Source organism: Nylanderia fulva, unplaced genomic scaffold (genome assembly GCF_048542155.1).
Source record: "Nylanderia fulva isolate GAGA-0341 unplaced genomic scaffold, ASM4854215v1 Scaffold107, whole genome shotgun sequence".
Classification (NCBI taxonomy): domain Eukaryota; kingdom Metazoa; phylum Arthropoda; class Insecta; order Hymenoptera; family Formicidae; genus Nylanderia; species Nylanderia fulva.
This window is the reverse complement of record NW_028189269.1, coordinates 272,107-298,770: the sequence shown is the minus strand read 5'-3', so window position 1 is coordinate 298,770 and position 26,664 is coordinate 272,107. Positions and strand designations below refer to the sequence as shown.

The following is a 26,664-nucleotide window of genomic DNA, read 5'->3' as shown; positions in this document are numbered from 1 at the left end:
ATTATCTAGTAATTTTAAATGTAGCAACTGCAATCTTTTATTCATAACTGAATTAATTAGACCCATAGAATAGCAATTATTAGTAAGAATTTGTTCTACTAACAAAATATTTTGCGCATGAAATCTACTATTAGACAAAATGATGGACCTATCAGTAAAACCAAGGATAGTACTAACTTTGTATTTGTAAGGATGATTGGAATGAAAATTAATGTATCTTCCCGAAAAGAAGGATTTACGATACCAATTCGTAATTAATCTTTGGTTTTCCTTTATAATAGACGTATTAAGGAAATTAATGCAATCGTTAGATTCAATTTCATAAGTAAACTGCAGTCTAGGATGATATTCATTAAATTGTGTCAAAATATTATCAATTTCATTTCTCGGAACAATAGCAAAAATGTCATCAACGTATCTACAGTAAACTGACAAAGGAAACGGGAGAGCGTTCAGACAGAAAGTTTCTATCATAAATCATCCATAACAAGATCAGATAAAATAGGAGACAAAGGAGAGCCCATAGGCATTCCAAAAATTTGCTTATAGTAACCATTATTAAATGTAAAGCTTGTAGAATCCATAATTAACTCTAGCGCAAATAGGAATTGATCTAGAGAGAAGGTCGTATTTTGAGATATGTCTTTCCATCTCTCTTTAATCGCCGATATAACTAAGGACTTAGGAACATTGGTGTATAAGGACTTGACATCAAGTGATATCATGCATTCACTATCCTTAATGCCAACATTCCTAATGCCCTTGACGAACGACCAACTATCTCTGACGTATGAGACAGGTCTACTAACAGACCGAGAAAGAATGTCGCAAAAAAAATACTGCTATATTGTAAGTGGGACTATCAATCGAGAACACAATAAGTCGTAAAGAACAATCGATTTTATGCACCTTTGGCAAATTATATACTCTCGGTAGATTCCCATTATTGCAAACCAAACGTTTACACGTAATATCGTCAATTAAATTGTTATCTTTCCAAGATCGAACCATAGCATTAACCTTATTAGTCAACTTTTTAATAGGATCTTTGTCAAGCTTTATATAAGTTGTAACGTCATCAAGTAAAAGTCTCATATTCTTAATGTAATCTACTTTATTTAAAACAACAGTGATTTGACCCTTATCCGCTTTCGTGACAAATAAGTCTTTGTTATCTCTGAGGAATATATCACATTTTTGGTATTGAAACCGAATTATATTATCAATATAATTAGAGTGTTTTTTATTGTGTAAAAATTTTTTAATAGAGTTAATAAACATATTTCTTACAGATTCTCTAGATTCCTCAGATATCTTATTACTGTTCTTTTCAAAATTTTTTATGTGTTCAATAACCACAGCACTACGATCCCTAGAATTTTTACAATCAAAATTAAGACCAAATTTGTCACCCAAACATAAAATATTCTGAACTGCACTAGGCAAGGTGTTATTACTAAGATTAATGAGCCATTTTGATTTGTCTATGCTGTCTAAAAAATTTTCCTTCACGTTATGTTTATCAATAATACAATAAAATTTATCATTAAGTCTATTTTTGTGAATGATAGTTAGATCGCATATACCTTCATCATTATAAGTATAAAATTCATCAAGAAAAAAATCAAAAAATAAGGATGACATTTTACATTCAATATTGTGAAGTTTTTTTCTTAAAAACCTAATATTAATATTTGAATCTTTTATTTCTAAGTTTAATAGGATTTTCTGATTCTTCACCATTATTCTGTGAAATAATTTAGATACCCAGTTACTAAGAAAAACGATTAAAATTTAATTTACTAATATGTGTGGGAAGGACATAGCTCCGACATCTTAGTAAAAACTTAAGTTGTTGTTCCGATTCCACAATCCTTTTATTAGTGTTCATCTAAATTTCTTTTTTAAATTTATATTAATTTAAGACACACACACACACTTTTTGTAAATACATGCACACACATTTTATGAATGTTGCGAATTGTAGAGAGAGAGAGAGAGAGAGGGAGAGAGTGTGTGTGTATGTGAATGCATCTCGGAGTGCATTCTTCGCTTTGTGACAAGCGCAGCTAACCGCGCTGAATAGCCGCTCGAATTTGGCGCGACGATTCGCGCTATGACCCCGGGCGCCTAATCGCGAGCGAATGCGCCCCGCTACATCGCATTACAGCGCGCGTAACGCTTGCGATACCTCCGTCGTTTGAACGCTGTCAGATAACCGTCCCGTGAGGAAAATAAACCGGCGACAACAAGCGAGCTTGTCTTCCGACATTCGAGAGGTTTCTATCGTTATGTGGAAAGAACACAAACACGGTGTTCCTTAATTCGGAACCCTCTCGAAGGTCGGTGAAAAAAAAGGGATCGCGTTGGTTCGCGCGTTCTGCTGTCTAACAAAGTTAGTCAGCAAGTCGTTCGCGCGTACAGACAGAGTTACTTTCTCCTTTCTCGGTTTCGTCGCACTTCTCGCGGGAGATCGATTTGTCGTCGAATTGCACTTCTGACAGCCGTCGCACGCTTCTAGTCGCAGTTTACTTGCATTGAAAAAGCACTCTTGTACATTATAAGTAGTCTGTAAATATAGTGTGTGCCGTAAACTTCTTATTCCCTATCTTTCTTTCTTCCTTTTTTTCCTGCTGTGCCGCTCTAAGCTCCTGGCACACGCGTCCGCGCACCAACCTTTCATCACTCCGCGTAGCACCGAATATTGCACAATGAATAAAAACATTTTTGAACATTAATAAATTGTCATTTTAAAAAAAAAGCTCTCTTCCTTCCCATTAAGAAAATATAATAAAAAACATTTAAAAAAATATTAATAAAAAAAATTTTATAAAATACATCAAAAAATCTTGTTGCATCATCTCTCTCTGCTTCGCGTGCGCTTAGAACTATTTCTTTCTTCTCTCGCACTACCTCTCTCTCCTTTGCGTGCACCTCACCGCATCATCTCTCTCTGCTTCGCGTGCGCCTAGAACTATTTCTTTCTTCTCTCGCACCACCTCTCTCTCCTTCGCGTGCACCTCGCCGCATCATCTCTCTCTGCTTCGCGTGCACCTAGAATTATTTCTTTCTTTTCTCGCGCCACCTCTCTCTCCTTTGCGTGCGCCTCAAGCTATCTCTTTCTCTCATGTACCTAGCCGCACCATCTCCTTCCTTGGCATGCGTCTCGACCTATCTCTTACTTACGTGTCTACACCATGACATCTCTCCTTCTAAACGTTGTAACGGTGCGTTCTCGATTAGCCTCGGACGGCTCGCTGAAACCAGAATTCGGGAACGGAAGGGCAAACTTGCGTACACGAGTTGAAAGTCACAAATGGTTTATTCGATGGTTATTTACATTATATACACACTTAACCTAGCGGACGGTCACACTGCTCTGTACACTAACTTATATCTATCGCGCGGACGGACGAACGATCTTGTGGTCGCGGAGCCGCGGGCGACTGCGCGGCCCGCTGCAGGAGAGTCGAATGCCGGGTATACCCTGGCGTCAGAGGGGGCACGCCCACCTCTGCCGACCGAAGAAAGGAGCCGAATGCCGGGTACCTTCAGGCAGCGGAGGGGTCAAACCCACCTCCATCGGCCGGACACAGGAGACCGAATGCCGGGCACTCCCAGGCAGCGAAGGGGTTAAACCCACCTCCGTTGGTCGCAGAAAGGAAACCGAACGCCGGGTACTCCCAGGCAGCGAAGGGGTTACACCCACCTTCGTCGGTCGCAGAAAGGAAAGTCGAACGCCGGGAATTCCCAGGCTCCGAAGAAGGTACTTCCGTCTTCGTCGACTGTCGTGAATCTGGTCTAGGAAGCCTCGGGGACACCCAGAGGCCTGGTGCTAGGATCGGATTTCAGGACAGGACTGGTGCCGGCTCCTCGGACGAGCCGGCTTATATACTAGTGCGGGTCCCCCCCACGCGCTTCTTCGCGCGTAGCGAGCATCCCCCCGCAGGGGCGCAATTAGTGACGACCATTAATGGGTCGTCACATCATTCCCCTTTTTACGGGGAGGTGGCAAAAAAGGGGTGGACGACCCGTGGTCGACCTCGTCGGTCGAAGCGGATGATCCACTTCTCCGTCGCCGTACGTAATCGGTACTTCCGGCTGATCGTGGCGGCGTGGAAGGGGACCTCCACCACGGTGCCGTCCCCCAGCGTTACCTGCACTGGCAGCGTCGCGGCGGTGTTCGGCGGACGCGGCGGTGGCGGACGTGCGTGGTTGGCTGTCAATCCGCGTGCAGGAGGGCCGGATGGTCGGGCGGTCGCTGCTTGGCCGGAGACGGCGGCCAGACTCCAGGTCCGGGGCTCGGTGGCTGCGGGGGTCGAGGTGTTGGGCCCCCGTTGCTGTCCGGGCGTTGCGGGCGGGCGGCGCGGTGCGCTCGCCCGAACCTGGCGTCGCAACGCCATCAGCACCCCTGGCCCGTGCCTCGTCTTCCACGGGGGAGGCGGGGTGGCGAGAATGATTGCCCGCCGCTTTTTTTTTATACGTAGTGGAAATCCTCATGGATACCCTTGCCTCCGGGAAGAGAACGGGTGGTTATGTGGGACTCCTCGCATCCCTTGGCCAATCCACGAATGGATTGGTCAGGGTACGCGAGACATACCTCACTAAAACCACTACGAATACCTTCTCGGGCGTTAATGGGGGACGGCCAAAATGCTGGTTTCCCATGCCGACTGGCCGCCCTCCCGCCTTATCCCTTCTCGGGAGAACGCCGCTGAAGGCGACGCTCTCCCCCCGCGAATGCATCACGGGGTTCTCGCACTTGCGACGTAGGGCGGTATCAATCCCATGTCGCGCCCTCCCAAAGAGTGTCCCGCTCGAGCCGCCACTCCCCGCCTCCGGAGTGGTGCTCCTTCCCCTTCCCAGAAGGAACAAGGATTCGGCAGTCACTCCGGAGGCCCTCACCAGGGAACCTTTCCCTGAAGGGGAAGGGAACCCTCTATGACGTTGGGGCCCTCGCGCCGGTATCTTGCGGTTCTCGGCGGGAGGACACCCCTGTCGCATCTACGTCCATGCGAAAAAGAGGGGAGGACCGCGCCCCGGGAAGGACGGGCCAAGGCCCAACCCCCCCGGCAAGGGACCCTTACCCCCCGCCCATTCCCCCTCAGTTGTGATTTCCTCCGCTCCCTTGGGAGTTGGGATTCGACCACAACTGAGGGGGTCTCCCGTTCGGAGACGCGGCCGCACCGCCCCACCTAAGTGAGGCGGCGCCTCCGAACCCCGAGAGGTCTTCGGGAGAGAGCCCTGAGGACTAAGGCCCCTAGCCCCCCCCCCCCGGAGACCTCATCCCGCGTCATGATCTGAAGCGGGTGTAGTTGAGGCGGACCCCCCCCCCCCCGATCCCCGCCATCACAGGTAAGCAAGCTCACCGATGGCGGGGAAAAAGAGGGCCCGCCCTCGCCTCTCTGACTCCTTCCTTCTCTTCCGGGGTCGCGCCCCTCCCGATTCCCGCCGCCACAAATAAGCAAGCTCGCCGACGGCGGGAAAAGAGAGGGCTTGTCCCCACGCCTGCTCCATTTCCTCCTCCGAGAGCACGCCCCCCCCCCCCCCCGATTCCCGCCGCCACAAACGAGCAAGCTCGTCGACGGCGGGAAAAGAGGGGGCCCGCCCCCACGCCTGTTTTTATCTCCTTCTCCGTTGGGGGCGAACCTTCCCCGATTCCCGCCACCACAAGCGAGTGAACTCGCCGATGGCGGGAAAAGAGGGTGCCCGTTCCCGTCCTCAGGGTCGTCTCCTCCTTCGTCCTCATCCTCCGAGGGCTGGGAGCCCCTTCTCCCAGCCCTCTCTCTCTCTCTCTCTCTTTCTGCCTTCTCTTTCTGTGAGAGCACGCTCTCACAGAAAGAGGAGAACGCCCTCCAGACTTCCTCTCTCGCTACCATTTCTTTCACAATCGTTGATAGCGAGAAATCTCCTCCGATTGCTGTCTCCAGCTCTCTTCTCTCCTCTGACCAGGCCGGACACTCTTGGAGTGTGTGGCCGGCGGTGTCCCGTCTGCAGCTGCAGTGGTGACATCGTGTCGTGCGCTCCTTTCTAATGCGACACAGGTACTCACCGAAACATCCGTGTCTGGTAAGCACCTGTGTCATTCTGTAGGTTACATCCCCCTTGGCCCTGCCTAGCCATTGTTCTAGGCAGGGCCGGATAGCCCCGACGGTCCATTGTCCCGGCAGGCGTGGATCTTGTAGGCTGTCGGACCAACTCTCTATGAGTTTCCGTCGGGTCTGGACCCTCAAAACACGCCGGATACTATCCGTGACGGCCGTTCCCTGCCTTTGTAGCCCGCGTGTACGCCTGTACATCTCGGCGTACATGCGGGCCAATAACTCGATAGGGGGTACTCCTGCGAGTACCCCCACGGCTGTCCAGCTTACGGTACGGAACCCCCGGCATATGCGGTTGGCCACCCGCCTTTGCAATTGATGCAGAGCATCTCTCAGTTTGCGGGTGGCCTCTACCTTCTCTGCCCACACGGGGGCTCCGTACATAATCATCGAGTGGATAGTTCCGGCGTAAAGTTGGCGAACCCTTCCATCCAGTCCCCCGAGATTCGGCAGCAGCCGGCATAGCGCCATCGCCGCCTTACTTACTCTCGGGGTCAATTGGCGGAAGTGCTCGCCGAAGGCCCATTTGCCATCCAAGTGGAGACCCAGGTACTTAATTTGGGTCCCCACTTTTATAGGGGTGTTTCTTACCGATATTTGGGCTTTGGAGGCGCCCCATGAGAACCGTCGTGAAAAAAGACGGCCTCTGTCTTTTGGGGCGCCACCTTCAGCCCAATTCCCTCAATTGTGCGCACGACACGAGCCACCGCGATATTGGCACGCGCTATCGCTTCCTCCCAGATGTCTCCCCCGGCCATGACTAACGTGTCATCCGCGTAACAGATGACGTCACAGCTGGTGGAAAGGGCAGTCCTCAGGGTCACATCATAGGCGAGGTTCCACATAAGGGGGCCCAAGACTGACCCCTGTGGAACCCCGCACGAAATCTCGACCCTGCGCTCCTCGGCGTTCTGGTCTATGTAGACCAGACTTCTGTCCCGAAAATAGTCCGAAATCACTGACACCAGGTAGGGGGGAACCCTGTGGTAACTTAGGGCGTCCCCCACCCGGTGCCATGGCAGGGTGTTGAAGGCGTTCGAGATGTCTAATGAGACCGCCAACAACACCCCGCCTTCCCTCACGACGGCCTCCGAGACCGAGCGGACACGCAAGATTGCGTCAACAGTTGACCGCCCGGCCCGAAAGCCGTACTGTTTGTCGTCTAAATTCGGACCATCTCGGGACAGGTGATGAACGAGGCGGGCAGCGATGATTCTCTCGAGAATCTTCCCCGCCTCGTCCAACAGACATATTGGTCTGTACGCCGAGGGCGAATCCCTAGGTTTGCCTTCCTTAGGGATTAGGACTATAGATGCCCTTTTCCACTCTTAGAAGAAGGAGCCCTCCTTGAGGCACCCGTTATATAGGTGCCTCATGGGCTCGACCAGCTCTTTAAAGGCGAGGGCCCATATCCTACCGTGGATGCCGTCTGGTCCCGGGGCTTTCCCCTTCTTTATTCTTTTTACGACATCCCGGATTTCTCCTCCCGTGACCTCTCTGTCTCATTCCACTCCTGCTCCCCCGTTTGTATCGGGTTTTGCATACCCGCTGTTTGGGGGAACAGGACTCCTATAATGTTTTCGACAAGATGGGGGTCTAATGACACCGTTAGTGGTGCCGTCCCTCCTCTCAATTTATTCAGAACTATTTTGTAAGGACGGCCCCACGGGTCCTCATCCAGGGAGGAGATTAAGTCCTCCCAGGCCCTCGCCTTTGCCTGTCGAATGGAGGCGCGTAGGTCGTTTCTCCTGTTCCTATATGCGTCTCACGCGTCCTCCAGTCCTTCAGGATCCGATAGCGCGTACCTCGCCCTCCTCTTCACGTTCCTTCTGGTGCGGTCGGTGGACCGCCTCAATTCGGCGATGTCCTCCGACCACCAGTATGCGTGTTTCGGGAACCTTGGGCATGGCTACGTCGCACGCTTGAAGTACGACATTTGTTAGCTATGCCCTGTGTTCCTCTAGGTTCCCGGTTCCCTCTTTCTTCCCTATCATGGCGGCGTTAATCGCCGAAGCTCTAACGGGAAAGTGGACTTCGTCTCCCCGAAATGTGGAATTCTTCCACACCCCGAGGAGAGCCCCCAGAAACGGAAGGCATGCCCCAGAAACTGGGGGCAGTGTACCTCGAGAGGTACGGACCACTCTTAGCACCCCTCGCAAAGCTATCCCCTTGCAAAGGGTGAGCCCCCTCACCACGCCAAGGTGGTGATCCACGGGAGGGATTGCCCGCCGCCTCGTCTCCACGTCGGAGCGTTGGATGCTCGTCCCGGGTCGGGACATGTGCGCAACCCGTGCCGGTGTCGGTCGCCGCTTCCACCCCCACCGCTGTCGTCGGAGGATGAGGAGATGTCTCCGAATAGGTCTTGGATAGTTTCCACTGAGGAGCTCATCGTAGACTAGGCCGATCGTGCGACTCGTGCTGCCCTATATACCCCGGTCGGCGGGGTGGGGGTGCGCTGGAATGTAGTATCATGTTTTTGTGTTACGGTTTTTCGGCGGTTCGACTAAGATAGTGATAGCTAGAGTCTAGTTATACTTATCTAGGGGTTTATGGCCCCTCGATAGGCTGTTCGTCGTCACTCTCTGCGTCGTGTTCATCGTCTGGGGCGGTTGTCTCTCTTGCTCCGGCAGGCTTCAAGTCCTGGATGTGTATGTGTCGGTGCCATTTGCCGCATGTATCCCGGAAATCTACGATGACCGGTGAGATGAGGCGACCTACCTCCATTGGTCCGCTGAATTTTGGGGCGAGTTTCGCGTTGAATGCCTCGCTCTTCCGGGAGAGATGTCGTTCTCGCTTCCAGACTTGGTCTCCCAGTTGCGGTCGCCATTCGCGGCGCCGGAGATTGTAATGCCTCTCTTGTTTCTGGAAAGCGCGGGCCAGGTGGACACGGACGAGCTCGAAGGCCTCCTCCAGTTGCTGGCTGCGTTGCCCCGGTTCTTGTTTGTCAGGTTCGTGTCGGTCCGCCACGTGAGGCCGGGCTAGCTCCCTTCCGTGGTTCAGGTACGCCGGTGTGTACCCCGTGGCCTCGTGGCGGGTGGTGTTGATTGCAAACTGCAGCGCGTCTAGGTGGCCGTCCCAGTCCTGGTGGTGTTCTCCGGCGTACGTACCGAGCAATCTCCCGGAACATATCAGGCTAATAGTACAGCTGGGCGGCCCGGGCGATGGTCTTGGATACCCCCAGGTATCCTGCTGTGGGCTCGTCGTGTAGCCGCTGCAGGATTTCGGGTTGTTGGTCGCGCGGCACGCATCTCTTCCACTGCTCCCTCGGAGGCGTGTGTCAGAAGTCCAGGTCATGTAGCACGTGGCGGTATAGTTGCCCATCTCGAATCTCGTAATCTGGGGTGGTCTCTGATTCCGCTTCTACCTGGGCTCGCATCCGGTTGTACCAAGGGCACGTTGTCGGTTGATGACAGCGTTGAGCTGTGGTTCCCGCGAGAGCGCATCGGTCTTTTGATTTTGTGTCTCCCGATGGTACTTGATGTCGAAGTCGAACTGCTGCAGCTCGAATACCCAGCGGCCTAGTCGACCGATGGGAGTCTCGAGCTGCTGCAGCCACTTCAATGCCTAGTGGTCCGTGATCACGGTGAACCGATACCCTTCCAGGTAGTCTCGCATCCTTCTGATCCCCCACACTACGGCTAAACACTCTAACTCTGTGGCGCTATAATTGCGCTCGGCGGAGTTGAGTGTTCGGCTAGCGTAGGCGATGACGCGTTCCCCTTCCTCGAATTCTTGTGTTAGGACGGCCCCTAGTCCGTGGGAGCTGGCGTTCGTCTGCAAGAGAAAGGGGCGGCTAAAGTCCGGGCAGGCGAGCACCGGTGCGGTAGTCAGGGCCTCTTTGAGTCGTCGGAAAGTTTGTTCTTCCGGTTCTCCCCACGCCCACCGTGCGTTCTTTTTCGTGAGGTTCGTGAGGGGTGCGGCCACAGCAGAGAACTCGGGGATGAATCTGCGCTACCACGAGGCCATCCCCAGGAACTGGCGGATTCGACGAAGCGTGGTGGGGACGGGCCATCCCGTTATGGCGCTGACCTTGCCCGGGTTGGTATGAATGCCCCGGCGGTCGATGATGTGTCCCAGGTACTTAAGGCTGCTTCGGCTAAAGTGGCACTTTTCGGTATTAAGGCGTAGTTTGGCAGCCCTTAAGCGTCAAAAAACCTCGCGCAGATATCGGAGGTGATTCTCAAACGTGCGGCTGGCGATAACGATGTCGTCTAAGTAAACCAGCACATGGGGCTCCAGATCCGGGCCCAGGACCGTATCGAGAAGCCGCTGGAACGTGGCCGGAGCGGAGTGAAGGCCGAACGGCATAACCGTGAATTGGTACAGCCCTTTTCCGGGCACGGTGAAGGCTGTCGCTGGCCGGCTTGCCTGGGTCAGTGGAATCTGCCAATACCCGCTTTTCAGGTCAAGGCTGGACAGATACTGGACCCTTCGCAGTTTATCTAGTGTGGCGGTAATGTGGGGTAACGGGTAGGCGTCCTTTTCGGATGCTGCGTTGAGTTTCCGGTAGTTAATGCAGAAGCGGTGAATTCCGTCCTTTTTTCGGACAATGACTACCGGCGAGCTCTACCCGCTTGCGGAGGGTCCAATGACCCCCTCTTTTAACATCTCCTCGACTTCCTGGTCGATCACTTGCTGCATGGCCGGGTTCCGCGGCCGGTACCGCTACTTGATTGGTGGGCCGGGTTTCAATCGGATGTGATGCTCGGCACGGTCGGTGGGGCCCCGGATGGCGTCGAAGAGAGGCAGCTCGGCGGCAAGGAAGGCCTGCAGTTGGGTGTTCTCGTTGGTCACTCTGGTACTCAAGGCGGTGACGTTGGCGCTAGTGGCGGTATGTCTTGTGGCCCGGCGTGTGGTGGTTGGTGCCAGGCCGATCCCCAGTTTAGCCCACAGGTCGATGCCAATCAGTATCGGGCTGCTGAGTCGAGGCAGTACTGCGAATCGGTGACGACAGGGTCGTCCTTGGACCCGAAACCTCAGGCGGACAGTGCCGATTGGTTGTGGTCTCGTCGGCTAGCCGTACCGTATCTCCGTCCGTGCCGAGGCATTGGATCGGGATCTGGCATTGTCGAGCGGTTTCCTCGTCCATGAAGGAGATTTCGGAACCGAAGTCCAACAGGGCTCGGACCTCCGACTGATGTATCTGTATGTGTAGGTGCGGCCTGGGATCGTATTCTATTCGGTGCTGGACCGGCCTACGGCCGCTACGTTCTCGGTCCGGGCGGCGTTTCCCGACAGCGGGTGGCAATCCCGGGTAAACACGCCGTCCTTGCCGCACCGGAAGCAGAACTTTTTTTGGGGAGGGGCGGGCGCTTGCAGTCTAGGCGGGTGTGTCCCCGCTGTTTGCAACGTCAACAGCATTCCTCTTGATTATACGTGGAAGCGGCTACAGTGGCCCTGGGCCAAGCGGGGCTCTCCGTCTTGCGTTCTCTTCGCCTCTGAGTTATAGCCTCATACTGAGCGGCCCTTGTGTTCAAGTCACTGGGTCTGGTCTGGTCTGTCAGAGGAACGTAAATCTGATACTCGGGGTCCATGTTTTCGTAAACCTGCTCGACCTTGTCTCGGGTCGTGTACCCACCGGCTCGACGCATCATGGTTAGCACGGCCGTCAAATATGCTTGAAACGTTTCCCCGGGTCGTTGATGCCGACCTTGTATCTCCCGTCTCATCCGCCGTTGATATCCGGGCGGCAGGAAGTGGGTGTGGAACGCCTGACTGAATTGTTCCCAGGTATTTCATTTTTCGCTATGGTTCCGATACCACAGTAGGGCGTCGCCCCGTAGTAATTCCGGAAGGCCGGTAATTAGATGGTCGGGGTCGAGGCCGTAACTGGTTCGGAGTTCCTCTGTTCGTTCCAGAAAGGCGAGTGGATCTTTACCATCAAAGAAGTGACCCCACTTTTGGATCTGATTCATCGTTTTCATCTGCCGTAACTGGTTCGGAGTTCCTCTGTTCGTTCCAGAAAGGCGAGTGGATCTTTACCATCAAAGAAGTGACCCCACTTTTGGATCTGATTCATCGTTTTTATCTGGTCGAGTGCTGGTAAATCCTCGGCGGGCCACCGTAATTTCGCTACCACTCTCGTCCTCCTCGTCGGACATCTGATCGTCCCCCGGTTCTATGATGGTTGGCGGGATCAAGTTGGCAGCCTTCTGCTGCGTGCTGGTCTTCGGCATGCTCCCTGGATGTTGGCTCAAGGGTCTCCGAAGACGTTTTCTAAGTGTGTCCAGCGGAGCGGTCGAATCAAGGTTGTGTCGTTCTAGTTCCTGGAGTACTTGATCTTTGGTGAGCGAGTGTACCCATGCACTGCTCATTCGGTGATACGCAAGCTGGGCCTACCGTGCGTCCCTGTTCGGGCGCCATATAACGGTGCGTTCTCGGTTAGCTTCGGACAACTCGCCGGAACCAGGATTCGGGAACGGAAGGTTAAACTTGCTTACACGAGTTGAGAGTCACAAATGGTTTATTCGATGGTTATTTACATTATATACATACTTAACCTAGCGGACGGTCACACTGCTCTGTACACAAACTTATATCTACCGCGCAGACGGACAAACGATTTCGCGGTCGCGGAGCCGCAGGCGGCGGCGCGGCGCGCTGCAGGAGAGTCGAATGCCGGGTATACCCTGGCGTCAAAAGGGGCACGCCCATCTCTGCCGACCGAAGAAAAGAGCCGAATAGGTACCCCCAGGCAGTGGAGGGGTCAAACCCACCTCCGTCGGCCGGACACAGGAGACCGAATGCCGGGCACTCCCAGGCAGCGAAAGAGTTAAACTCATCTCCATCGGTCGCAGAAAGGAAACCGAACGCCGGGTACTCCCAGGCAGCAAAGAAGTTACACCCACCTTCGCCGGTCGCAGAAAGGAAAGTCGAACGCCGGGAACTCACAGGCTCCGAAGAGGGTACTCCCGTCTTCGTCGACTGTCGTGAATCTGATCTAGGAAGCCTCGGGGACACCCAGAGGCCTGGTGCTAGGATCGGATTTCAGGACAGGACTGATCCTCGGACGAGCCGGCTTATATACTAGTGCGGGTCCCCCCCCCACGCGCTTCTTTGCGCGTAGCGGGCATCTCCCCGGAGGGGATGGATCACGCGACCGGCGGATGATTGGCTCGGCGCGTAGGGCAGATGTTTGGTTCGGCGCAATTAATGACGACCACTAATTGGTCGTCACAACGTTAGCTCTCGCAGTCCCTAGTTTCGCGATTTCCTTGCTCGCGTGACGTCATTTCCCGCCAGGACTACACAACTATTGAGAGCTATGTATAAGAGTAGGGACCGTTTAAGAGTGGGAGAAGAATGGAGAATGAAAATGCGTGTGAAGAAATTACACCCATAATATAGACTTACAAAATTTTATTCTTTTTATATATATATTGTATATATATACATATTTTTTTCTTTTGTATTATAGATTAAAAACTAAAGCTATCAGCTTGCAATCAATAAGTTCATGCTTGTTGAAGGCATCGCTAGCGCATATTACATTTGCTAATTTTTTAGGATTCGTTACAGTAAACGCAATATTAAAGAATTGCGTATACTTGATATCGATTGTTCCAGTAAGTGTAGCCAATTGATCGAATGTTATATCGATGCATGGATCGAGATCGAACATACGTTGTAACGTCGATTCGATCATCATCATGCGTACATCTGCAGATTCGAGATTTATGAGTTTGGTGTCGTTAATCGTGTGAAATCGCACTGTTAGCGGCCCAACATTTATAAAATTATATACATCTTTAGTGGAGTCGTTCCGAAAAATATTGTGACGCTGCTCGTAAAGTCCCTTCTAAGTCTCGATAGATAGTATCAGTTGTTTTTCCTGATGATCTCCTATGACAATTTCCACGTAACTCGGTGGACCCACGTTGATACCAATTTCGAGGAATTTGAATTCCGTGGCTGTCAATGCGTATCGTCTTTCTAGTATACGAGCCGCACAACGCTCCTGCAAAATGCTGTTCATAAGTAATACCTCATATGTAAATGAGGATTTCAGTAAATTATGTCATACTTGTTGGCAACAAAAGTATGGATTTCTAATGATAGACAAGGATAGCTCGCTTACGAATGAGCGATATAAAAAAAGATTTAACGTGTTTGCGATACCACAAAGCAGTTAGTCATTGCCTGTATTCTGTTGAGAAAGGTTAAAACGCTTACTCTAGGGAAGTGCTGACATGGCTAATAATATTCGCGAACGTGAAAAGATAGCAAAAGAAATTGCGAAAACGAGCGAATCGATCCGCAAAAAACATCGTGCTTTGAAAACCGGTCAGAACAATGACGATATCGCAGTCAAGACTCACTTTAAACCGATTATCGAACCGCTACAAAAGATTGCCGAGAACGCGACGATTTTGGTGAAAAACGAGCCTAACACTGACGACGGCAGTGTGAAGATCGAGACGTGGTATGAGGGGGAGACATCGAAAAAGAGAAAACATAAAACCATCAAGCATGATAAAGAGGCGGAGGAGGAGGAGAAGGAGGAAACACCGAAAAAGAGAAGAGGATTAAATGCACATCGGGATATTCTGCAAGATATTTCGAAGCCATTGGAAGCTTCACTGCCGATAACCTTTACACTGAAAAACGCACAACCTGTAATACCCAAAACACTCGTAGACAAAAATGTTTTCAAGAAACCACGCGTAACCCGTCCGAAATATCTCTTCGACACCGGTTAAAATCGTCGAAAGGCCAACAATTGATGCAAAAGGATTTGGAACCATTAGGACAAGAGTACATGTACGCTCTTCTCGGTGCTGATGAAAAGAAAAAGATTGATAATGTATACGGAGTCTATTTCGGCGAGAATAAAATGCGCATCGGAAACAAGCAATTCGCGATTGACAAAGATGACAATATAATCATAGGCGACACGCGGTACATTGGAACGCCAGAATTGTACGAGTTGATTTTCAAGAGAAGGCCTGTTTACCAGGAAGATGATTTGCGAAAATACAAGAACATATTGGCGACAAACGCGCATAAACGCAATTTTGATGCACAAGGTCGTGTGAAGAGTAGCAAGGGGACAAGTGCAAATATATAACCGCACTGTTGACACAAATTGATTCGGACTACCCAAAATCTGGCAGGGGAATGCCTCGCGCTATGACGCCAATTGACAATAAGGTTGATTATGTGCACTGGGACGACCCCGACGAGCTAGTGAATCGCTTACAATTGCTCGACGCTTTGCGTCAAGCCGGCAACAACGCGCACGACAACGAGATCCTGTCGATCATTGAGGAACTTCGGGAAGCGAGTATTATTATAAATTAAACAGAGTCCCGACAAACTAATCAGTCCATCTGCATCACTCGCATCAAAATGCCTATTAATAAATTTGGATTATTCGAACCAAGAAATGATGAAACCGACACAAGCGGTCCTTAGAATAGATTGGTGAAAAGTTACTTGGATGAAAACGCTCTATGTCGCGTCGTTACGAACTATGACGCAAGATCGCGCAAAATTCGCCGTGTAGCGCAACCTGAGTCTGACACCGATGCCGCCAACAAACTGTATGTGGAATCCTGTATTAAAAGATTGATAGATCAACAAAAAGAATCAGACGAGAAACTGACTACGTTGGAGAAAGACGTGCGAGCATTACAGACTGCGATAAACGAACTTCATCGCGCGGCTAACGCTAATTCAGAAACGACTATCAATCTGAATGAGCGGCTGTGAACAACTCAGAAACATTTATAAAATAGTTGTATGGTTAGAAGGGATTCTCGAGTGGTTATGGAAGGTTCTAGAACAGCTACGAAAGATCATCGACGTGCTACCAAACAAAAATGAGTGGCAACAATGAACTATCCGGAAGCAGCAGTGAACGACCCGGAAGCAGCAGTGAACGACCCGGAAACGGCGGTGAACGCAATCGCTACGATCGAGGTTACGAACATGTCAAGCAGGACTGCGAACGAGGCTACAAACAAGTCCTTGAAGGTTACATACGAGGCTATCAACAACTCAGTAAGGGTTGCGAACGGGTCAGGGACGACTACGATCGATTCAAAAGCGGCTACGAACGGATCAGAAACAACTGTAAAAAAGACTGCAAACGAGTCAAAGACGATTTTTGAATGGGTCAAGGATGGAAGTGAACAACGCTATAACGACTACCTAACGCGAAGAACGAGGCAAAAACCCGAAAGAACGAGAATCTAACCCGAAAGAACGAGGCAAGAACGCGAAGAACGAGGCAAGAACGAGAAAAACTAAAATGAATATTAAAAAGAACAACAACCAGCCACCGGATAAAATCAACGAAGCGACGCAGCGACATAGTTTAAAGAGACGGCAGTTGGTAGACGAATTGTATGCTCCAGCAAGAAAAAATTTCCCTCAAAGACATGTCATAGTGCGAGGATACGACGATCTGTGACAAGCCTACATTGTCGAGATGCGTCCGTACTCCCGTTTCAACAAAGATTATCACTACATACTCACCGTCATCGATGTGTTAAGCAAATATGCGTGGGCTGTACCACTCAAGAGTAAAAGAGGAAGCAAGACAGCTGACGCAATCGCCGAGATAATTCGAGATAGCAAGAGATGTCCGAAAAACATACAAACCGATAACGGGAAGAAATTTTACAACCCCGATGTGCAACGGCTTATAAGAAAACATGACATTAATCGCTATTCTACATATTTGGTATTGAAGGCGTCGATCGTCGAGCGATTCAATCGCACGCTAAAAAACGATATGTAGAAGATGTTTACGCCGAATGGCACTTACAAGTGGATCGACATGCTGCCGCACCTCGTATCGGATTACAACGCACGCAAGCATCGAACGATTGGTATGCGACTTGCCGACATTACCCCCGCAATCGCTGAAAGACTTTTGGCTACCGTGTACAATCATGTAAAAATCGCGGGTCCGGCAAAGTTCAAAGTAGGTGACCAGGTACGCATTAGCAAGTACAAATAACTTTTCGAGAAGGGATACACACCAAATTGGACAACCAAGGTGGTTATAATTGTAAAAGTGCAGCGTACTTATTCCGTGAGTTATCTACTCAAGGATTATCGCAAGAAATCTATCGCTAGAGCGTTTTACGAGCACGAACTGCATCATGCAAATTATCCAAACGTGTATCTCGTGGAGAAAGTACTGCGCAGGAGAGGTGACGAGGTTTACGTGAAATGGCTGGGATTTGACAATTCACACAATTCTTGGATACATAAGGACAATATTAATTTAATTCATACAGATTGTATTTATTAATTATTCAAAATAAGAAAGAAAAATTATACAACGTATAACATATATAAAAAATAAATATATAAAGAATTTGAAATATACTAAATTTTTATTTTAATACATCCTTTTCTTACAATATTTATAAAAAATGTGAAATACATATATTAAATATAGTTTATTTACAACGGTATTCGGTAATGTCCCTGTGGTAAAATGTCGGTCGAATCCATCGACATATAGAATGGACTGAGCATCGCGATGGGTAAGCGCGCGCCTGCTTTAGAGTGAGAAGTACTACATCTGAGGCCTATGTTTGTCTCTCTTTTTGCAGGGCCGTCTAAAAAAATTGCGGACCATGTGCATTTTTCTATGAAATGTGTAGTCAATAGATTTTTTTAGAATTTATTTTAAAATTTGTTTTAATATATTTAGTATATTTATAATGATAATGTATTACTAGCTTTATATTGTATAATTCAATTATTATTATATTACAAAATATTTAAAATAATGTTCTAAATATCTCTTATTTGTAAAACGCATTATCTAACCTAACTTTTTATAATTTTACTTTACACAATTTTTATTACATACTATTACATATCTTAATTTTATTATATAATATATAATTTTAATATATATTTAACAAAACTGTGCAAGTTACGTATATATAATATAATTATATACAGCTTTAAAACAATATGTTTAAAGAATGTGTTACAATAATGTCCTATAAAAAATACTTTTAATGTACTTACTTATGCATCTGTATATCCTTTTTATTTTTATCATACGTAATTTTGCACACAAAACACCTTAAAACCATTTTTTAATTTTTAAAGATAAAGATAAACGTTTCACGTTATTCCAAAGCGAGTAGGCGAAGGTGAGGTGTCAAAAATTTAATGCTATGTTACTGCTAGAATTCTGGAGGGGGACGAAATAACAAATCAGAAGCTTGCAAGAGAGACAAACATAGGCCTCAGATGTAGTACCTCTCACTCTAAAGCAGGCGCGCGTTTACATATCGCAATGCTCAGTCCATTCTATATGTCGATGGTCGAATCAGGTACGACATACCGCTTGTCGTCGTAGAGATTTAGAGCAATTTTCGTGTCGCGGATGATAGACACTTTATGCAATTTCGATCTTATGCAAGATTGTTTTCGCACCATTTCAATCTCGTCATTAAGGCAGCGCGTATAATCGTCGAATGTAATACTACGCGTTGCAACGTTACTTTTGACACCTTTTGCTTTTTTAGTGTCTTTTTTATCATCCACCCGCAAAACATACATTTTTGCTCTAAGCCCCACGAATTTGGTCATTATCGCACCGTTATTTTCATCTTTCATCAGACCCGGCACTTTTTTATTCTCAAGCGGTATACCGTACGCATTGTCCACAGCGTAATTGCTTGTATCGAATCGAGCGATATTACGCTTCAAATTTTTATAGACGTTTTCACATTCAATGTGGTATATTAAACTGTCTGTGTCGGTGTACATTATCCGGCATTTGTCACGATAAAGCGGTGACATGTATTCATGATAAAATTCATAAAGACATACTTTCGATATGTCGAGTATGCACATGCCGACATAGATTGGTTTATAGTTTTACCTCGAGTTTTCGTAATTCTATGGCAACCAACTTTTCCGAAAATATGCTTGTACTATGAAAATTTGGTTTCGCGATATCGTCCGTCCCACTTTGTTAATAATTTTACATCCACATGATTACGCACATTTTCCATCGTTTTGCCAAATACCGCATTATTCGTTAATTTATATAATTTTTTTTCAAAATTATTTTTTGCTTGTGTTCTAAACTCTGTATTAAGTTCAATATAATTTTTAAGCCATGCGGATTGAGTAAATTGTAGTATGCGGCATATTTTTGTAACGCGAAGCCCGTGACGCATGCACTGCTGCAAGTTGCGGTAGTGTATCACGTAACGCTTCTTATCGTAAAGCGTTGCGAGGAACTTATACGCGCTTGCCAGACGGCTTGTCGCGTGTCGGACAAAACGGTACATCAATGTGTGTATCATGAAGATGTTGCGGATACTCTAAATCTACTTCGAGGATATAACCTGTAAGCGAATCGAGTACGATAGATGAGATGTCAAAATTCGATACATCGAAAATCGGCAATGGTTGACAAAGAACTGTAAAATGATTCGCGCGGCGGTAAACATGCATCTTGCAATTTGTCGATACAGTCTATATATTCATATGAAAAAACGCCTTTCCGTGTCAAAAAATTGAATTTTTTACTAGGTAAATTTTGAAACTGTGATTGTGAAATTTTTAATTTGTCTTTATTCAGAAAAAACGCCAATTTGTCAAGACTAGCACTGAGAAATTTATATGAGTCTATCAAACGTAATTTAATTGATTTTTTGAATTGTTGTCTTGCGTCAATCTAACAGTTTTCGAGAATAAAATGTATTTTTCTTTCGTTATCGGGAGTAATTCGATTTCCCCTTCGAACGCTGTGGCTATGTCCTCGATAATAAAATGCGCGTCGTAACCGGACAGATTATAAAAAACTACCAGAATACAAAAAGATTCTTTATAATTTAAATTGCAATTTAAGTGCGCGGGACCTCTGTACCGTTCGGTGAGATGGCAATGATCGCAAACGCGTGCATCGTCTTGCTCAAACGGTTTTTCGCATATATGACAATGCGTTGCGTTGCAAAATTTTGCCCACTCGTCAGATGTTAAATTTACCATGAGGACGTTTGTACTTAAAATATTTTTTATACGTACTGCTAAATTTTTTAGTTCTTCGGCAAACCACGCCACGCAATCGACACTACGGCGAGAATTATAAGTAGATAATGAATTGTCGTACGAGCAATGTACATAATAAGCTAAACTAAATACTTGATGATGTTGATAAGTTTTTTCTTCTTCCATCTTTCTCAAAACGCATTCCAGGTCGACGTACACCACGAACGGAAGCCGCTCCTTTCTGTTGTAGTTGTCGAAGCTGAGCCACTTGTCTTTATCGCTCGATAACCGGATAGCGCAGTCATTCAATTTTCCACAGTCTACAGTATGCGTCTGCAACTTGTATTCCGAATTAAAATAGTGTAAGCATCTGTAAAATAAAAAATTATAATTTCAATTAAAATTATTTCTTTTTATTTTAGTTTAATAATGTTCTGATCAGCGCGAAAAAAAGAACAAGAGCACGAAATAGTGCCTCTCTCTTTCCCGCTCTAGCTGCGAGCCGACGCGCGCTAGCGGGAAAGAGAGAGACGGCTGTCACTAAGCCGCAGCGCAACGGCCAGCGAACGCGTCCGTTCGGGCCATTGTATACCGCCAGCCGTGATAAATATTTGTTTAACACGTACCTTTTCGTTCCTTCTAAAAAGATCCAAATAACAGAATTTATTGTCGGATTGTTTTTCCCGCCTAATCTTTCTAGAAGGATCAGTGTCCTTATAAGGCGCAAAAGTTAAGCGCGATTCGCAGTCGCCTTTCGATAATTGACGAGATAAACGAGAATTTGTACACGCAAAAATTATTACGGACACGGCTACCCTTTGGACATCGATTTGATTTCTGATACGATTTTCGCCGGCGAGAGACGTCGGGGCATAATAATTATTAACTCCGGAATTGAAATAATTGTTATAATCGCTTGCGTTAGCCGAGTAGTGAAAATAAAGGTGCAAGTTATCTTGAGACCGACTCAATTTATTTGTTGGGCAGTCGCCCTATCCAACTCTCGTAAAATTCTCTCTCTTTACTGCACCTCATTTGCGCTACAAGTCTGCTCGCGAACATTTCGCTGGTCCTTCGAGCCGGATTCCGCGTCGCCGGCGTCGGTTTTTTTCAAGTGCAGTGAAGTGACAGTGAAGTTCGACGAGGACTCTTCGGGCAGCAGACACCTGCAACAAAGACAATGGCTGAACCCATGGAAGATCTGATGCTCGCGCAGCATGACTTATACCGACTTCTCGCCCGGTCGTACGAAAATATGAAGAAGTCAGGCGCAGCAAAGATGACGGTCGGAATGCTGGAAGCTCGTCTCCAGACACTCGAGGGTTATTGGGTCAGATTCCTGAACTGCCACAAGCAAATTATGATGGATTATGGAGAGGAAATTCAGGCCAACGACTATATAACTGACGACTTGATGCTGAAGGCGGACCTCGCGTACCACGAGCAGAAGGGTCGATACATCGATGATCTTCACGCACTACGAGGTCCATACCCAGACGCGCTTGCTGCCGTCGGCGCGCCAGCGGCTCCAGCCGCGACAAAGCTGCCTCGCATCTTTATACCGCAATTCTCCGGACGGTATGAAGATTGGCCAGCCTTTCGCGATCTCTTCACTTCACTCGTGATTAGTAATCGGGCCGCGTCGCCGGTGGAGAAACTCCACTACCTGAAGACCAGCCTCAAGGGAAAGGCTGAGCAGGTGATTTGCCAATTGCCAACAACCGACTCCAACTTTGATCGCACCTGGGCGGCCTTGACAGAGCATTACGAGAACCGGAGGCTTCTGGTGAGATCATACATCGCAAAGCTCGTATTGCTGCGAAAAATGAAGGGTGAATCCGCTGCGGAGCTACGAAAAATCTATCACTACGTTCAGACCACCGTCGGGTCTTTAGAGGAGATCGGTCGCCCCTTGACGCGTAGTGACGATCTGTGCGTTCAGATCATTACAGAACTTTTTGATCCGGTGTCGCGACAAGAATGGGAGACGCAGTTTAGTCGGACGACGGAGCCGCCGTCGCTCGAAGAGCTGCTCGTTTTCGTGAAGGAGAGGATGCGCACCCTCGAGTCGCTAGCGCCCCTGAAGAGTGAAGCTAGCCCGGCGAGGGCTAGCTCGAGTTCAAACCGGTCAAAAAACGCGTTGCAAGTGCGCAAGCAGGAAAGCCAGCAAGGCCGCTGCTTTCTGTGCAACCAAGAGCACTACTTGCGCCAGTGCGACGCGTACCTCGCCAAGACGGCGGCCGAACGGAAGCAGTACGCAACGTCGCTTGATTTGTGCGTGAACTGCCTCGGGAAGCATAAGCTGACCGCGTGTCCTTCTCAGAAGACATGTCTATCGTGCAACGAGCGTCACCACTCGACCTTGCACGATGCCTACGCCGCAGCCGTGGCTGTCAAGGTCAATTTTTCCAAGCCGCAGACAACGGTCCCAACGGCCGAGCTGCTGGCTACCGCTCGCGTTCGCGTAATGGATCGCCACGGCGTCGATCACATCGTGCGGGCGCTGATCGACTAGGGAGCGGAGACGTCGTTGGTGTCGGAGGCCTTCGCTCAACGGCTACGACTGCCTCGCGTATCGTCGCCCATGACGATATACGGAATCGGTGAGATTAAGGCTGGAGTAACGCGAGGCCGTATAGACCTTAGGATCTCACCTAGGGTGGTGGCTCGCCGCTGACCGTTCCGACGTTGGTCTTCCCCCGACTGACGCTGTAGGACCGCAGCATACAGGCGGATGCGAGCGCATGGCCTCATCTCACGGGCCTGATTCTGGCCGACCAGGACTTCTTAGCAGCAGACCCGGTGGACATCCTCCTCGGAGCCGATGTCTACATCACCATCCTCGAACCGGAATTGAGGAAAGGCGGCCGTGGTCAACCTGGCGCCCAAGAGACAACTTTAGGGTGGATACTCTCCGGGCCAGTCGGCTCGGCCGAGCCTCCCGCCCGCGCGCTAACAATACAATGCAAGAGGAATGATGACCTTACCTGCCTGGTGAAGAACTTCTGGCAGCAGGAGGAACTGCCTGCCGGCTTAGCGCCTCTCACTCTCGCCGAACAGGAGTGTGAGGACCTGTACCGGACGACACACAGCCGACAAGCAGACGGCCGCTACGTCGTGCGGCTACCAGTGGTTGCTTCACTGCCAGACCTTGCTACCACGAAGCGCGCCGCCTTACGCTGTCTTGTCGGCATAGAAGGACGGTTTGCGCGTGACGACCGACTGCACCGACTCTACGTCGATTTTCTGAGGGAGTACAAGGCCTTGGACCATATGACCCGTGCTGACACCGCGAAGGGGAAACACGTCAACTACCTGCCTCACCACGGAATTCTGCGCAAGGCGAGTTCGACGACTAAGCTGCGCGTAGTCTTCAATGGCTTCACGACGACCATCTCCGGCGACTCTCTTAACCGGAGCCTCCTGGTGAGCCAGAACCTGCTGCCTCCTCTCGCCGAGATGCTCCTTCGATGGCGACTTCACCGCTACGTTCTGGCCACGGACGTGGAAAAAATGTATCGTTAGATTCTGATTCACCCTGAGGACCGGGATCTTCAGCGAATCTTGTGGCGGTACAATTCCCAGGACGAGGTGAGCGACTATCGGTTGAACACCGTCACATACGGGCTAGCGTGTGCGCCGTTCCTGGCCATGCGCACTTTTCGCCAGCTTGCCGACGATGAGGCGGAGAGCTTCCCCTTGGGCTCTTGAGTTCTACGCGGAAAAGTGTACATGGACGATATATTGACTGGTGCCTCGACCTTGGAGGAAGCTTGCGAGCTACAACGGCAGCTGACCGGACTGTGCATGGCGGGCGGCTTCCCCCTGCGCAAGTGATCGGCAAACGATCCTAGAATCTTGAAGAGCGTTCCGGCTAAGCATCTCATGCAGCGGGCTCTGCGTGATTGGCGGCCTCACGAGACGCATGGCACTCTGGGACTGCGGTGGCATCCCGCCACAGACGAATTTTCTTTTTCTGTTCTAGCTACCACCCTGAAGGACGTCACGAAGAGATCGGTACTCTCTTTCACCGCGCGCCTCTTCGACCCCCTCGGCTGGTTAGCGCCTGTGATAGTGAGGGCCAAGATCTCCTTCCAGTCAACCTGGCTGCGGGGTCTGGGATGGGACGACCCGCTGGGAGAGGCGGCCGAGCGGCAGTGGCACGCCTACGCGCAGGAGCTTCCGCTGCTCGAGAGCCTTCGAGTGCCGCGGTGACTGGAGATCGGCCCGCCTGACGACTACGTCGAGCTTCACGGCTTTGCCGACGCCTCGGAGCGTACCTACGCCGCGGTGCTCTACATCCGGACCGGAGACAACGGTTCCTGGCACGCGCGACTGGTGACGGCCAAAACCAAGGTCGCGCCAGTAAAACCAGTGACTCTGCCACGGCTCGAGTTGTGTGCCACGGCGCTCCTGGCCAGGCTCACCCTCCACGCTTGCTCTACGCTTGGCCTCTCTCGGATTACCATCCACCTATGGTCGGACTTCACAGTCACCCTGGGGTGGATCCGAGGTCATCCTAACCGGTGGAAGACCTTTGTGGCCAACCGCGTGTCCGAGATCCAGACCATGGTGCCTGACGCTCGATGGCACCATGTTTCTAGCCAGGACAACCTTGCCGACTGTGCCTCCCACGGGCTGTCGCCTGAAGAGTTGTTGACACATCCTCTCTGGTGGCGAGGTCCTTCCTGGCTCCAGGCGGAGCCATCGTCTTGGCCCGGCGAGGACCCTGGGCCTGTCTACGACGACTGGCCGGAAAAGAGGACAGGGATCAACGCCACTAGGACTGTGCCTGTTTCGGTGGAGGAGCCTGACGAGCTCCGACGATGCTCATCACTCAACCGCATGTTGCAATTGACTGCCTGGTGCCGACGATAGCTTCCCCGCGTACCGACCTCTGGACCTGAGCTGACGGCGGCCGAGCTGGAGGAGGCCAGGCTGACCTGGATCCTGCAAGTCCAAGCAGGACATTAAAGGCCGAGTTTACCGCCCTTCGGAGTCACCTTCCTCTTCCCTCTTCCAACCCACTGCTACGCTTGAACCCATTTGTAGATTTACAAGGACTGCTGCGAGTGGGCGGCCGTCTCAAGCACGCGCTCCTCGCGTACAATGAGCGACATCCGGTCATCCTGCCAGGAAATTCGCACCTCGCCCGTCTGGTGGTGGAGTCCTGCCACCGACGCTCGTTGCACGGCGGCGTTCAGCTGACCCTAGGGATGGTCCAGCAACTCTACTGGATCCCACGAGGCCGAGCAGTCGTGAAGCTGTGATTGCGCCGTTGCGTTACCTGCGTGCGATGACGAGCGGCGACTCCGCAACAGCTGATGGGGAGCCTACCGAGGGAGCGGATGACTCCCGCTCGCCCCTTTCTGAACACCGGCGTTGATTACGCCGGCCCTGTTCAACTACAAACCAGCCGAGGACGCGGTCAGCGGTCTTACAAGGCTTTTATCGCCGTGTTTGTCTGCCTGTCCACGAGAGCCGTCCACCTCGAGGCGGTGTCGGACTACACCGCCGACGCCTTCCTGGCGGCCTTACGACGATTCGTGTCCCGTCGTGGTCTTTGTCGCACAATCCGGAGCGACTGCGGGACAAATTTCGTAGGCGCTGATGCCCAGCTGCGAGCCTTCTTTGCGGCCAGTAGTGCTGAGCTGCGCCGGGTCATCGGACATTTAGCCAGCGATCGGATCCAGTAGCTGTTCAACCCCCCGTCCGCACCGCATTTTGGCGGTATCTGGGAGGCCGCCGTGAAGTCCCTTAAGCATCACTTGAGGCGGGTGCTGGGGGACGCTACGTTGACCTTTGAGGAGAGGGCCACTCTCCTCGCTCAGGTGGAGGCTTGCCTGAACTCCCGACCGCTTCAGGCCTTGTCCGACGACCCTGAAGACCTGTTTGCCCTGACGCCCGGACACTTCTTGGTGGGCACGCCGTTGACCGCTGTGCCCGAACCGCCGCTCCTGGACGTTCCGGACAACCGCCTGACTCGTTGGCAGCTCCTGCAGAAAATGAGGGACCACTTCTGGGATCGATGGTCTCGCGAGTATTTACACTCACTCGTCCATCGGCCGAAGTGGCTCAGGAGCATCGACGACTACAGCCTTGGACGGCTGTGCCTCATCAGGAACGAGAACACTCCGCCAACGCATTGGCCATTCACGCGCATCATCCGAGTTCATCCTGGCGAGGATGGACAAACCCGCGTAGTCACCGTCCGGACTGCGGCTTCGCAGTTCACCCGGCCGATTAGCGTTTCGAGCAGTTCTCTCGCCGGGGTGCACATGCATGTCGCCCTAGGAAGCTCGGGCAAGGCGGGCGGGATGTTCTGATCAGCGCGAAAAAAAGGACAAGAGCACGAAATAGTGTCTCTCTCTTTCCCGCTCTAGCTGCGAGCCAACGCGCGCTAGCGGGAAAGAGAGAGACGGCTGTCACTAAGCCGCGTTGCGCTGCGGCCAGCGAACGCGTCCGTTTGGGCCATTGTATACCGCTAGCCGTGATAAATATTTGTTTAACACGTACCTTTTCGTTCCTTCTAGAAAGATCCAAATAACAGAATTTGTTGTCGGATTGTTTTTCCCGCCTGATC

The 26,664-nt window shown here is 50.2% G+C and overlaps 1 protein-coding gene, 1 long non-coding RNA gene and 1 pseudogene across 2 annotated transcripts; 1 reads left to right on the top strand and 2 right to left on the bottom strand.

The window, feature by feature from the left end:
• Positions 1-13,512: 13,512 nt before the first annotated feature.
• LOC146725043 (uncharacterized) lies at positions 13,513-14,076 on the bottom strand (annotated as a pseudogene).
• Positions 14,077-20,709: 6,633 nt separating this feature from the next.
• Positions 20,710-24,440, bottom strand: LOC114943285 (uncharacterized). The gene is made up of 3 exons (XR_003821990.2): positions 23,069-24,440; positions 22,736-22,959; positions 20,710-21,247 (listed from the first exon to the last, which is right to left on the bottom strand). It is a non-coding gene; the product is annotated as an uncharacterized LOC114943285 (long non-coding RNA).
• A 989-nt stretch (positions 24,441-25,429) lies between these two features.
• Positions 25,430-26,407, top strand: LOC146725042 (uncharacterized). The gene is made up of 2 exons (XM_085485139.1): positions 25,430-25,681; positions 25,778-26,407. Exons 1-2 carry the CDS (start codon positions 25,430-25,432, stop codon positions 26,405-26,407), a joined length of 882 nt encoding a protein of 293 aa, XP_085341265.1.
• The last annotated feature ends 257 nt before the right edge of the window (positions 26,408-26,664 follow it).